The sequence below is a fragment of the Martes martes genome (genome assembly GCF_963455335.1).
Source record: "Martes martes genome assembly, chromosome: 12".
Lineage (NCBI taxonomy): Eukaryota > Metazoa > Chordata > Mammalia > Carnivora > Mustelidae > Martes > Martes martes.
In genome coordinates this window covers 43,653,061-43,667,103 of record NC_137900.1, presented here as the reverse complement: position 1 = coordinate 43,667,103, position 14,043 = coordinate 43,653,061, and the positions used below count along the sequence as shown (strand labels likewise).

Here is a 14,043-nt window from a genome sequence, read left to right as displayed (position 1 = left end):
TGAGGGACCCAGGGCTGCCCTCTGGTCCCACTGTCTGTGCGACGGGGTGTCCACCTGGAGAGCGAAGTGGACTGGCACTGGCCCAAGGACCAGGTAGGTGCTTCCACCCGCCTCAGGGGTAGCGTGGCCTGACCTTGAGCTCGTCAGCCCGACGTTCTCTTGGCTGCAGGGTAGCACAAGCCCTCGGCCGAGCGCAGGAAACCAGTCCCCTCAAGTACTCGCCCAGAAGGGGGGCCAAGCGACGTGAAGTCCGGGCCTGGGAGATGACTCCTTCCAGGGGATGACCCCGCCCACTGCTGACCCCGCCTACATGGGGGTCCGAGGCAGATGCCGGCTGGGGACCGAGACGCGTTGCGGGAACCTGGTTGGCTCTTCAGTTTGAGCCGCGTGGGGGGGCGGGGCGAGGCCGGCAGAGGGGCGGAGCTTGCGGCCAGGCGGGCAGCTCTGCGCCCGCTGGGGAAATGGATGCTCTGTGGGTCCGCGGGCGCCGGGGGCGGGGAAAACACTCGCTCGGCTGCGCGCTGGCCCCGCCCGGGCCCCGGCCGGAGCGCGGGGCCGCCCCCTTCCTCCCTCACTGGCGCTGGGCTGAGCCGGGAGCCGAGAAACGGAGCCGGTCCTGAGCTCCCTGTTTGGTTTTTGGGTGGTGGCAGCCTGAGGAGGAACATGGCGCTCGTAGGCAACGGAGCCGACCTGGAGGCGGACGAGGTACTGGCTGGTGGGGGTGCGGGCACTGTCTCTGGAGTCCCGGAGGGATGAGCGAGCCGATCAGGGACGGCCAAGGTCCCGCCCCCTCGGTCCCCAGTTCGGGACGGGCAGCCTCCCGTCCGGAGGAAGGGGCAAGGGCAGGGGCTGCGGGTGGGGGCACCCGGCCTGGGAGGTCTGTCCGGACGCGAGCGTGAAGGGCGCTCGGAGCGGAGGCGCTGCGGAGGTTCGGGGCGCCGGCGCCGTGGGGTCGTGGCGATAGAAGACACCACGTCGGGGCTGCGGGTGGATGGGTGCGAGCGCGCGCGAGCGCGGGACGGAGCACGGCGCTGTTCTGAGCTTCTTCAGGAGCGCCGGGCTTTTTGAGATCTGACCCTGAGGTCCCGACACTGGCCCTCTGCGGTGTGTGGAGTATCACTTCTATGGAAGTTTCCAGGTGGCTGAACCGAAGGGTTTACAGTTGGTGACAGGAGGGGGCTAGCCGGGGAGTCTGCACGAGCGGGCGGGGAAGGGGCTGCCGAGCGGGCTGGAGGGCTGGGGGACTGGAGCCGCAGCCCGGGAATTGGTGCTTTCTCCTCCGTCCGCAGGGCACAGGCCATTCTCACGCAGGTCCGCAGTGTCGGTGGTGGACGGAGGTGGGGGGAGGCGCTTGGAGAACCGACTCCGGCCTTCTGACTTCTCAACTGTATTTAAGTAATTAGTCACTTCCTCCAGTGGCCGGCGCGCGGGGTCTGAGCACTCTCGGGAGCGCGCGCTGAACCTGTTGATTTATTGACTGTTCCTTTCAGCACTTGGCAGCTCCGGAGAGACGCTCCCTCTCGCGCTGGAAGTTGAGGCCGGCCCCAGGAGCAGCCGTCGCAGCACCCACAGTTGCTGCCGCTGCCATTTTACCTGACTTGAATTTTACAAGTCGCTGCTGGAGGTGGTTTAGTTTCAAATGATGCAATAGTGGAAGATCTGGAGGAGGCGGGTTAAGATTCCTGTCCATCTCTTTAATGTTGGGAAACTCCTGACAACGAATACTGTCTTTTCAATGTAGCCCTTAAAATAAAAGCGAAACAAAAACCAAACGACAGCTCCTTTACTCGATTGACAGGCAAGAGGGCAAGTCAGGCTGTTTAAAACCTTATTACAGCCTGTCCCTTGCAATGAGGACCCCAACACCACAAACCAATGAACTAGAGCTTCCTAAGTTGCATCTTTTTATTGTTGAAACTTTTACACATTTGAAGGCAAATGATGAAATAGCGTATTTGTTGCTATTTTCATCCATGACAACCTTTCTTTATTTATAGCTTTAGCCTGTCCTTTGGTATGGGCTGGAGGCTTCTGTTTTTCTTTCTTCCTGTCTTAGTTCTTTTCTATAATTGAGGTAGAAAAACTAATCGTGCTTTGACTGTACATACCCTCCTTTTCTCAAAAGTTTTTATGGCTGTCTGTTGTATATTAAATTAAGTATTTATATGTCTGGCATGCAAGGCTCTCTACGGTATGATTTCAGTTTGATGTTCCAGCCCATGCCCAGCTGCTTCCCTATGTACAATCAGTTAGTTTAATCAGTGTTATGCTGGTATTACAAAGGAGGAAACAAGACTGGCAATACATAGTAAATGTGGATTGAAATTTTTGAATCCCTAGTCTGCTTGTCTAAAAAGGTTTGGTACTCTTAGGGCTGTATAATGTCAGGGCATTGTTGAGTGAGAAAGGGGTTGCTATTAATAATGCTTGGACAATAGGTGTAAACTGGGACTGTCCTGGGCATATTCAGACCTATGGCCACCCTAGCCATACCCACTGTCTGCAAGATGAGCTGAAGCGTTGAGAGGCATTAGCTAGGGAGAAGGACTCTAGGTCTGTGGAGGAAGTTAGGTTTTAAACAGCAAAGAGCTTGGCACACAGATTCTTGGTAAATATTCATTTGCTAAGTGAATGAATAAAAGCGTAAGTGATATTGCTTTATGACTTCTCAGTGTTTACTATATCTTTCATTTATTAAATTCAGTAACTGTTAGTTTCCTGTTACATGTAAGGTACTACATTGGTCCTAGGAGATGAGTGAAGTACAAACAGAATATTTTGTTCATGCCAGATTCTCTTTTGTCCCTCCATGGTATGCCATTTCTATTGGTAGAAATTTCACAAACATTTATTGGACATTTGCTCTGTGCCGAAACATTTGCTCTTTGTAGGTGTCTTAGAAAGAGAAGACACGGTTTTAGCTCTCTAGGATTCTCTGTCTAGGTAAGGAGATATGACACATGTACAAGAACTCTAGAGGAGAGCCCAAGGCAGGGTAAGCAAGTACAATGTACTGCACTGTGGACTGGGTACTCTTGACTCATTTGTAGAAAGCCCTTAATCTTTCAGTGGGCTGAAGCGCTGCACCGTGAGTGAACAAGACCCAGTTTATCGGTTTCACTGGGCATGCGAGTCTAAAATGGCTTATTTCAGCTGGGGAACTTTTTACACACTTAGTATACACTTGATGGTCTTTGTGGCCATTATTTTATATGCTAGGGAAGTAGAAGAGACAAAGCAGTGTAGCTGGAAAAGTAGTAGACTAGGGATTAAATGAACCATGCTTTCTGTCACTAGTTTGTCTAATAGCCATTTATTCATGGCGTGTGCAAACATCTGCCTGCAGATAGAGCAGTGAACCAGACAGAGCAGGTCTCTGTCTATAACTAGTGATTTAATTGAGCAAGTCTCTCATTCTCTTAGGGTTCTCTTTAGTTTCCTCCTCTGAAGAAGGAGAGGCTGGATGAGCCCTAAGTGTTCTTCCAGTTCTAGAAGTCTGTGCTTTTTTGGGGGGGCTTCTTTTTGGGAGAAGAGCTAATACTATGGCAGTTCCTTCTCTTCAGAGTTTCTAAGGACATGAGAGTCGTAGAGGAGCTGTCACAGTAGCTGGTAGAGGGGGTGCTTTCCTGGGTCAACTGGTGTTTGTTGTTTTGTTTTTATTTTTTTCCTGTTTAGTTGCTAGGAGGATGCGTGTGGGAACATAGAAGGTAGGGCTTGCAACGTCATGGGTGGCAAGGGAGGGAGGCAGAAACATCTTAGATATTGCAGTGATTTTGTAGCCCTTTAGAGCTTGGTCAACAATATCTTATTAACATTAAAATTTCTCTCATTGAGTTTTCTTGGGGATTATGTATGCAATGTTGACATCAGGTTCTTGGGAGATATACACAATGTATGCAAGGTCAATACTATAAGCCTAAGGCAAATAAATGGCTAGAATTGGAGGACTTCCTATCAGTTACTGGATCTTGAAGTCATCTCTTTCTTGGTGACCTCCTCATATGTGCAGGCTGCCTGTTGGCTGCCTTGTGGATGTTGCTTTTGTTTGGCCCTGAGTGTTTTTGTGCATGATTTGGTATTTGAGAATTAAATAGGAATAGTTTATATTTTATTATTTAATCCTATTATTCAGTCCACGTACAGTTAAGTACGGAAAAGAGAAAAAATCGATGGGATGTGAATATCTAGCAGCTATTTAAGTTAAAAGTTGTGTTCTCATATGAAACAAAAGTTAAGTTCACTAAAATTAACTTTTTAAATTTTTATTTATTTATCTACGTAATTTCTACATTTCATGTGGGGCATGAACTCACAACCACCAGATCAAGAGTTGTATGCTCTCCCAACTGAGCTAGCCAGGCACCCCAAAAAATAACTTTTTAAAAAAATAAGAATTTTTTTGAGCCCAACGTGGGGAGCTGAGATCAAGAGTTGGATGCCTAGTTGAATGAGCCACCTAGGCGTCTCTAAAATGTAACTTTTAAGAAGATAATTTTTCAGTTGTTTTACCTTTGCTGGAAAAATAGCAGTGTTGAATGTCTTTTAAAAATTTGGGGGGGGCGCCTGGGTGGCTCAGTGGGTTAAAGCCTTTGCCTTTGGCTCAGGTCCTGGGATCGAGCCCTACATCGGGCTCTCTGCTCGGCGGGGAGCTTGCTTCCCTTCCTCTCTCTCTGCCTGCCTCTCTGCCAATCTGTGATCTCTGTCTGTCAAATAAATAAATAAAAATCTTTAAAAAAAAAATTTGGTTACATTGTTGTTGTTATGTAGAAATGGGAAAGTTGCCTGTGTAATTTGATACATTACATTAAAAGCTACTCAGCAAATATAAAGTTAAATGGTAATTTTTTAAAATATTTAATTTAACTTAAAATATTTATTGTTATTCCAAATTCATTATTGAATAAAAAGAATAAACTTTTAGCTTGCCCTTTTAATGTATAAAGCACATATATAGATATCTCAGTGCTTTTAAAATTTCATGGTGGGTGTGGTTAGGGAAAAATGTCTAATAAGGCTCCTTAGAGGGCAATAATGAAAAAAGTTGAGAAACACTGAGTTGGAGAAAGAAATACGTCATGTGGCAGATGCTTTCATGGTCTGCCTTTTTGGCCCAGGATTTAAAAATTTTTATAATTTTAATTTAATTTTTTTGGCTGTGGATTCTTCTTAGATCTATTTTTTTTTAAAGGTTTTATTTATTTATTTGACTGAGAGAGACAGCGAGAGAGGGAACATAAGCAGAGGAAGCAGGAGAGGGAGAAGCAGACTTTCTGCCTAGAGGGAGCCCGATGCAGGGCTCGATCCCAGAATCCTGGGATCATGACCTGAGCTGGAGGCAGACGCTTAACGACTGAGCCACCCAGGTGCCCCTAGATCTAATTTTTTCTTTAAAAGATTTTATTTGTTTGAGAGAGAGAGAGAGAGTGCAAGTGTGTGCAAGCACACACAAGCAGGGACAGGGCAACAGGCGGCTGGGGGGTAGGGGGGGCAGAGGGAGAGGAAAAGGGACAAGCAGACACCCTGCTGCCCTGCTGAGCATGGATCCCAACTTGGTCTCGATCTTAGGACCCTGAGATCATGACCTGAGCTGAAATCAGTAGTCAGATGCTTAACCGACTAAGTGATCCAGGCACCCCAGATCTAATTCTAATTTAGAAAATTTATCCATTGGAATATAAGATGAAGTTTAGATAAGTTCGATTGCTGTAATTTATTTTTTTAAATTAATTAATTAATTAATTAATTTGACGAGAGAGAGTGCAAGAGAGCAAGAGCAAGCAAGCAAGCACAAGCAGGCAGAGGGGCAGAGGGAGAGGGAGAAGCACGCTTCCTGGTGAGCAGGGAGCCAACTCGGGACTTGATACCAGGAGCCTGGGATCATGACCTAAGCTGAAGACAGACGCTCAACTGACTGAGCCACCCAGGCGTCCTGATTGCTACCATTTTTTTAAGAATCAGATTTGTTCTTTCATTCCACCACTGTTTGTTGAGCACCTGACAGGTGCTAACAGTCCGTAGATGCTGGAAGTACACACTCAGTGCACACTAAGATAAGACAGCATAACTGCCCTTGAGGAACATACACTCTAGCAAAAGACCCAGTTATATAAGTAATTAGTTCTATCTTTTGGTCAAGGTAGGTTTTAGGTAGAAGGGCTGTGTAATTTATCATCCCTAGCTGGCCCATATGAGAGTAAACGGATGCTTTCAGTAATTACCCTAGGACAACGGGTGCAACACAAAGATATCACCCTAGTTTAGGGGCTGGCTGGGACTTTAAGGAAGAGGTGATATTTGAACTGGGTCTTGAATGATGAGCAGGCTTGTGCTGGACAGAGCAAGTGGGATACGGGCTCAGGTTTGGTGGAAGTTGAGGTGGGTGAGGATGAGCATACACCTGGGGTCAGCAGGAAGGGAGGGCCGGTGAAGGCTAAGACTGCAAAGTCCAGCTTGGATCATGTGGCACAGGGTCTGGAACATCATGCTAAGGAGTTTGGGTTAAATCTTCTAAAAAATGGCAATCTGGGAGGGTTTTTAGCTAGGCAAGTCAGGTAAGGTTATTAATTTTAGGAAGATAAATGTGACGAGGATGATGCAGCCAGATTGTGGAGGTGGCAGCAGGAAGGGCGAGTGGCTGTTGCAATAGTTAATGTGGGAGGTGGTGAGGACTGAAGTGGGGCAGAGGCCACAGCCTTCCAGAGAAGAGGCTAGACGTGAGGGAGGACATGGAGGAGGACGGGCTTGGGGGCCTTTTCCCCAGTTGGAGGGTCGTTGGATGGGTAGGGGTGAGGAGCTGCTTAGTAATAATTCTGGGTTCCTTGTGTGGCTGGGTGTGGTGCTAACACAGGAGGAGTGGGTGCAGAGGATGGGGGAGGACCTCACATGCAATATGCTCCCCTTCGTGGCTCACTGTGACTTCCCTTACCAAGGGGAGCACGCTCTGCTTATAAAGGCATGAATTTGGGCCAGGTTAAGAAAGCGTGTTTGTAAATTGGTTCCGCAGGTCAGTGGGAGGAAAAAAATAGCATCAGTGTATACCATCAGCCTCTCACTCCTGCTCAGGTTAACCAACAGGCAGTTTTCCTGAGATGGTCGTTCCTGAGTCTCCTGAGATGCCATCTATCCTCGGAATGCCACCTTCTCAGGGAAGCTTGCCTTCAGTTTCTCTTCCCCTTCCCTTCGTACTTGGATACCCTCTTCCTTCCTTTTAAGTCCAGTAGCAGAGGTATGCTCTCTCTCTAGGCAGGTCTCAGATCTTCCTGGCATTAGCTATTTGCCTTCTTATCTTAGTTCCGTGCCCAGGGGTGCTGTTACTAATTATCCACAGTGCGAATCTGATACCCTGAATTCTGTGACGCTCATGGTTTCCACCTAACCGTCTGTTGACATCTCCCCAGCCCCAAGTCTTGGGGGCCCCAGTGGCCTTCTCAGGTGGGTCTCCTGGAGTCACTGTGTGCTCACTTTCCAGAAGATGAATACATGGAGACTGCGCGGGGGCTCATGAGGCTCCCTGGGGAGAGCTTTCTGCTGGTGCCTGACTGTGTCGGAGCTCTTCTTCCACTCACATGCTTAGTGGATATTGGTCATACACCCTCGCCGGTTGGCTGTGTTGGTTCAGGCCTCACACCTCTTTAAAGGTATCTTTTGGGTGTTGGATTCCTGGCAGTTCATGATGCGGTATGTAGTAAGTGCTTCTTTGCTGAGATCTGTGGACGTGTCCCCTTAGTACGGCTGATATTATGCTGACATATGTGTGTGTATGTATACACACACACACACACATCTATATTTCCTACATATTTTAAAATATTTTATTTTTTAAGATTTTTATTTATTTATTTGAGAGAGACAGAGAGAGCGAGAGAGCACAAGCAGACAGAGGGACAGAGGGAGAGGGAGAAGCAGGCTCCCCACTGAGCAGAGAGCCTGATGCGGGACTTGATCCCAGGACCCTGGGATCATGACCTGAGCCCAAGGCAGACACCTGACTGAGCCCCTAAAATATTTTAATGAAATAATGCCACATAAAATATTTTAATGAAATAATTAAAATATTTTTAATTTGCCCCTAAAATATTTTAATGAAATAATGCCACATACATGTATTTGTTGGGTCTGATTGCAACTAGTAAATAAGAATTATTCAGTCTAATTTAATGTGTTGATATTGTGTTAGGTGCTGTAGGGGCAAACACAGCTCCAGCTCTAAGTTACGATCTAGTGGGGAATGGGAGCCGGTTTGTGGACAAATGGGCATAATACTCGGTGCTGAGAACCATAGAGGAGGGAGACCAGGGTGCTTTGGGAACACAGATGGGGGCAACGCATCTGAAGGAGGGGATTTTAGTCAGGGATGGTTTTGTGGAGGAGGCCACTTCTCAGAAAATCTGGATCTTACAGGATGAATAGGGGTTGGCTGTGTAGGAGAGAAGTTGGAAACGAGGGGAACTCTTGAAGTGTGTCCCAGGGGGAGGGAACGGTAGCATAAAATATAGAGGTGAGGGGGAGTTGGTGGTGCTCTGGGTGTCAGGGAACAAGTCTGGAAGGGTAGGAAGGGCCGTCCGAGTCTTCCGTGCCCAACTGTGGATATCACTGTGTGCATTTAAGGGTTTAAGCTGAGGAGAGGTGTGGAGAGATCAGCCGGTGTCTGGGGACTTTCTCTGGCAGCGTACGCAGGCTGATGAGAGGGCCACAGGACCCAAGGTGGGGAGGCAGGTAGTGTTCCAGTGTTTTGTTTGTCCAGTGACTGTTACAGCCCACCGGAGGCCAACCGTATGCTGGGGTAGCTCAGCAGTGGGATAACTCAATGGGTACAATACAGACCAGATGCTTGGGAATACAGACACACGCACACAACTCTGACCTGAAAGAGGGGAGAGTCCAGACAGCATAAGCACCCTGGCGCTCCTAGGAAGAAGCAGTCATCAGGACAGTCATCAGGACAACGTGGGGATGGCATGCCCCCACCCGCAAGTCAGCTGACTCGGCTTCCTGACCAAGTTTTTGTGTGATTTAGCGCTACCCAGCTGTGTGACTTAGAGCAAGTCCCTGAAGCCTTTTGGGCTTCGGTTTTCTCATAGGTAATGGGAGAGAGTGGGCACTGACCATCTGTTTCTGAGGTTCTTTTGAACTTTGACATCTGTGATCTAGACAGTGGCTTTTGATCTGGATGGTGGGGGTGGATTTCAGCAGGCAGCAGTGGAACGGATCACGCCTTTATTCCTTCAAGCAGAGGGAGCAGCAGAGGAAACATGCTCGGGCACAGACAAAGCATGACAGAGGCCATTGTGCCAAAGCAGAGGGTGTGCGAGAGCTTTGGCTGAGGTAGGGGAGTCATAGGTAGCAGGTTCTGATAGACCTTCGGTGCTCAGCTAAGGAGCCTGGCTTTGGTTTTTTTCTGATTTCTTTTTTGACACATGTATCCTTTTGTATTTGGGGAAGGTCTTTCCTTCTCTTTTTTTCCCTTCATTCCTTCCTTCCTTCCTTCTTTCCCCTCTCTTTCTCTCTCTTTCTCTTTCTCTTTGTCTGTCTCTCTCTCCCTTCTGGTAAAGGAAGTAATGATGATTCTATGATTCTGTTTTAGTTTCTCTTTCTCCTTTCCCAACTCATTTATGGAATTTTAAACTAATGACTGTCAACTGCAATGCAGTGGTTAAGGAGGCAGACAAGTCAGACAGCCTGAGTAATTCCGTAGGCTTATGTTTCATCACATAGATTCTTACAAAGTTCTGAGATGCAGAACCACATGACCCACCACTCTGGTGTGGTCAGCAGGACCAGTCCGGGTTTCTCTGGGGGTCTCCTTAGTCCTTTTCTCCCTCCCCGCTTCCCTAGACCACTCTGTCCCAGAGTTCTGGGGGTCCTGGTCTCTTTTCAGTCATCAGCCACAGTTCCTTCTATTCAGAACTAAAGGAAACAAACCTCAGATTCTCGCAACGTTTGTCAGGCCAAATGGGGTGTGATCTGTTCAAAGGGAGGTGGGTAGGACGGATGACTGAGTGGGAGAGTCCTGAAGAGAGGGGAGTGGGGCCTGACTCCAAAACCTCTCCCGGAAGCACTCGTGATTCATCATCTGTGCAGAATCATCAACGGGGTGCTCATTGCAGCTGTTCACTGTGCAGAGTGGTATTGAGCTTCTGAAGAGGGCCAGCTTGGGTTCAGATCCTGGCTTCCCATTTGCTGTGTGACCTGGCATGCTATTGAACCTGTCTGATGCTCTTCGTTTATAAAACGGGAATAATGATATCTACCCTGTAAGGTTGCTGATGAGGATTTGAAATAAGAGTCTACTTGACAAAGCCGTCGGCATACAGAATTGCTCCAAAAATGGCAGTTCTTTTTTTCCATACACTTTTACCTTAAGATCTTGCTGCCACTATTTATTATTTATGGGTTTGATGAAGAATCTGCAGCAAATGTTTTAGTGTGTTCAACTATAGTTTTGCCTTTTTTTTTGCAGCCAATTGAGAAGGAAATTCTGTGTAAGCACACGTCTGAGAAAAAGGCAGTGACTGGCCCAGGGTCACTCAACTCCCTTGGGCACAAAATTGGCATTAGAAGTCAAGTGCTCTAACTCTGTATTCAGTTGAATGCAGAGGTCGGGGTGGGGAGTGGTAGACTTTGTCAGAAGGACAAATGCATTCTGCTCCCTTCCTGCCTGTTTTTGTAAATAAAGTTGTTGTTGTTTTGTTTTAGAGGGACAGAGAGAGATTAAGAGCGAGAGAAAGAACGTGGAGGGGCAGAGGGAGAGGAAGAGAGAATCCCAAGCAAACTCTCCACTGAGTGCGGAGCCTGACTTAAGGCTCAATCCCATATCCCTGAGATCATGACCTGAGCCAAAATCAACAGTCAGACACTTAACCAGTTGTGCCACCAAGGTGCCCCAGAAGTAAAGTTTTTATTGGGACACAGCCATGTCTGTTTATTTAGGTGTTACCTGTGGCGGCTTTCACACTATAACTGTGGAGCTTGAGTAGTTGGGACACAGACTATATCGCCCATAGGGCCTAAATATTTATCAACTTTTTTTTTGTTTAAGATATTATTTATTTGTTTGTTAGAGAGAGAGGAGAGAGCACAAGCAGGGGGAGCAGCAGGCAGATGCTTATCCCACTGAGCCACCCAAGCTTCCCAGTATTTACCAATCCTTTATGGAAAACAGTTGCTGACCCTTGTGCTGGAAGATTTTAGGGGCTATGTGTAAGTTTGTTTATAATGTGTTGTAAGACTTCTGAATTCAATGTGCTTATTTCCTTGGGGTGCCTGGCTGGCTCAGTTTGTTAGGCAGCTGCCTTTGGCTCAGGTTATGATCCCGGGGTCCTGGGATCGAGTCCCGCATTGGGCTCCCTGCTCAGTGGGGAGCCTGCCTCTCCCTCTCCCTCTCCCTCTGCCTGCTGCTCTGCCTACTTGTGCTTTCTATCCCTCTGTCAAATAAACAAATAAAATCTTTTTAAAAAATTGCTTATTTCCTTAATACTCATATAGGCATCAAAAATTACGAAAAAAATAGAAATCTGTTTGACACATCCCATGAGGTGGTATGGTACAAATTCTAGAGTTAGATGGACATGGCTTTGAACCCCTGCTCCTCCATGTACAACCTTGGATAAATTAAGCTTCAGTTTCATCTGTAAAGTGAAGAGAACAGAACCTACTTCAGCGGGCTATTGTGGGGAGTAAAGCCCTGTAAAGTGCTTCGCTTTTGGGGCACAAAAGTTGGCTCTTGGCTCCATCCTATTTGAGACCACACAGGCAGATGCTTGACATTGTTCTCCCAAAGGGATGAGGAACTGGCTATGTGAAGGTCAGCCTCTCCAGGCTCCAGGGCAACTCCCGTCCAGCAGGTGGATCCCTTTAGGATGCAGTTCGCTCTCAGACTAATCCCAAGACTCCAGCTGGCTCAATTCTGGAGTTAATAGTCTTCACACTTCCTTTCCTGAGGTGGGAGCAGAAACCACTTACCACAGAAGAGAGTGGTCAGCAGGGGCTCAGTGCAGAACCGTGTTAATATTTGTCAGGAAGGCGTTTGGCAGTAACAGTTATACTTTGAAAATGGCATTTCCCCATCAACGCGTAAATGGTACATAACCTTCGGTTTTTCCAAGCATTTTACTGTGCGGGGCAGTCCCCTCTTTAACATTGGTGAATGTCATAACATTCTGTGCAGTTTTCATGTAGCACCTCGATGTTAACAGGAGACTGACTTGTAAAAGGTGTGCTTGTGTTCCGTTACTTAGCGTAAGAGGTTAAAAAGTAAAGGAGGTGACAGTGTGTGCGCACTCCTGGCCCTGGAGGAGGTTCTAGGGTCCTTGCTCAACCCCACGGCAATGTGCCATGCCAGCCTGCTCTTCCTAAGGTTCAAGTCCTGTTTCAAATCTATTCACAGCTTCTCATTGCCGTTGAGGTATTATGCAGACCCCTTAGCATGGTATTTTGGGCCTTCCTTAGGACGTAGCTCAAGGTTCTCACACTTTAGTGCACATAGATCCCCAGGTTAGGGGAATGGGTGACTCATTAAGATGCACATTCCTAGGCCCCTCCGAACTGGTCCTATTGAGTAGGTCTGGAGTGGCTCCCAGAAGTTTGCTTTCCCAACAAGATTAATGGTATGAAAGTGCCTGTAGCTCCCCTTGCACTCCCCACCTCCCAAAAGGTCAGTCCCTACTTTAAAGATGCTGTTCCCTCACCTGGCCAGTTCTTTATTGGTTAAGACCTGTGGGCACCTCTCCTCCAGCCTTTCTAGCTATTTCCTCCTTCCCTCCCCTCCAGGTGCTCAATAACTATGTAGAATTTTTGGGGGCCAGAAGGAGAAATACCTCTCTTTTGGTACACATGCTATGACACCTAGCAGGGATGGGACTGAGCCATCCCTTTGTTCCAAAAGGAAAGGGTGGCTTTTCTTTCCAGTGGAGAGAGAAAAGGAACTCCCTTTAGGTATTTCTAACAATGCGGTATTTTTATCTTAACCAGGAAGGAGAATTTGCCTCCACAATCTATTGGCCTGGTTTCAATGCACTTGAAAAACAAAACAGCCTTATTGGGGTGTAAATACATACCATAAAACTGACTCCTTTTAGGTGTGCAATTCAGTGATTGTTAGTAAATTTACAGAATTGTGCACACATCACCACAATCCAGTTTTTTTTTTGGAATCAAGGTATAATTAACATAAATATTTATATTCGTTTTAAGTATACAGCATAATGATTTGATATGTGTAAATATTGCAGAATGATCGCCACAATGAACCTGGTTAACATCTGTCACCATTTATTAGTGACATTTTTTTTCTTGCTTTGAGAACCTTTAAGATCTACCTTCTTAGCAACTTTCAAATATGGAATATATTATTATTAGCCATAGTCACCATGCTGTACCTCACATCCCCAGGACTAATTTATTTTTTTACTGGAAGTATGTACCTTTCGACCCCCTTCATCCATTTTGCCCCCCCCCCCACTGCACAATCCAGTTTAAGAACATTTCCATCACCCCATAAAGATTCCATGTACCCATTTGCTCTCACCTTCGTACACTTTTAACACTTAAAATAATTGAACAGTTTAAAATCACCAGAAGAAAATAAAATTTCTCAGGCAGAAATAAAAATGAGATGCCAGAATGTATGATAGGGATAATGCAAAAGTGATAGGCATCAAAAAACAGGACTGGAGAACTGGGTGCATTTTTATTTTTTTTTTAAGATTTTATTTATTTTAGAAAGAGAGAGAGAGAGAGAAAACAAGCTGGGGGAGGGGCAGAGGCTGAGGGAGAAGCAGATTTACTGCTGAGCAGGGAGCCCAACGTGGGACTCAGGGCTCCATCCCAGGACTCCAGGATCATGAACTGGGCTGAAGGCAGACACTTAACCAACTGAGCCACCCAGGCACCCCTAAAAAGGGTACATTTTGGTCAGCACTTGACTAGGCTTTTACACTGTGACATCATCAGAAGAGAGGTTCGAGGGCTGCATGAATTACCCCTTTCCAAATGACGAATTTTTCCTGTTTGCAGGAAAGCAGATGTGTAGTTCTTCCTGATTTT

At 46.9% G+C, this 14,043-nt stretch overlaps 1 protein-coding gene across 1 annotated transcript in view; it reads left to right on the top strand.

Moving 5' to 3' along the window:
• Positions 1-417: 417 nt before the first annotated feature.
• TTC39B (tetratricopeptide repeat domain 39B) overlaps positions 418-14,043 on the top strand; it is a 123,037-nt gene continuing 109,411 nt past the window's right edge. Inside the window, exon 1 of the mRNA XM_080819607.1 lies at positions 418-705. Coding sequence (XP_080675733.1) covers positions 466-705 — 240 coding nt within the window. The 5' untranslated portion in view covers positions 418-465. The remainder of the gene's footprint in view (positions 706-14,043) is intronic.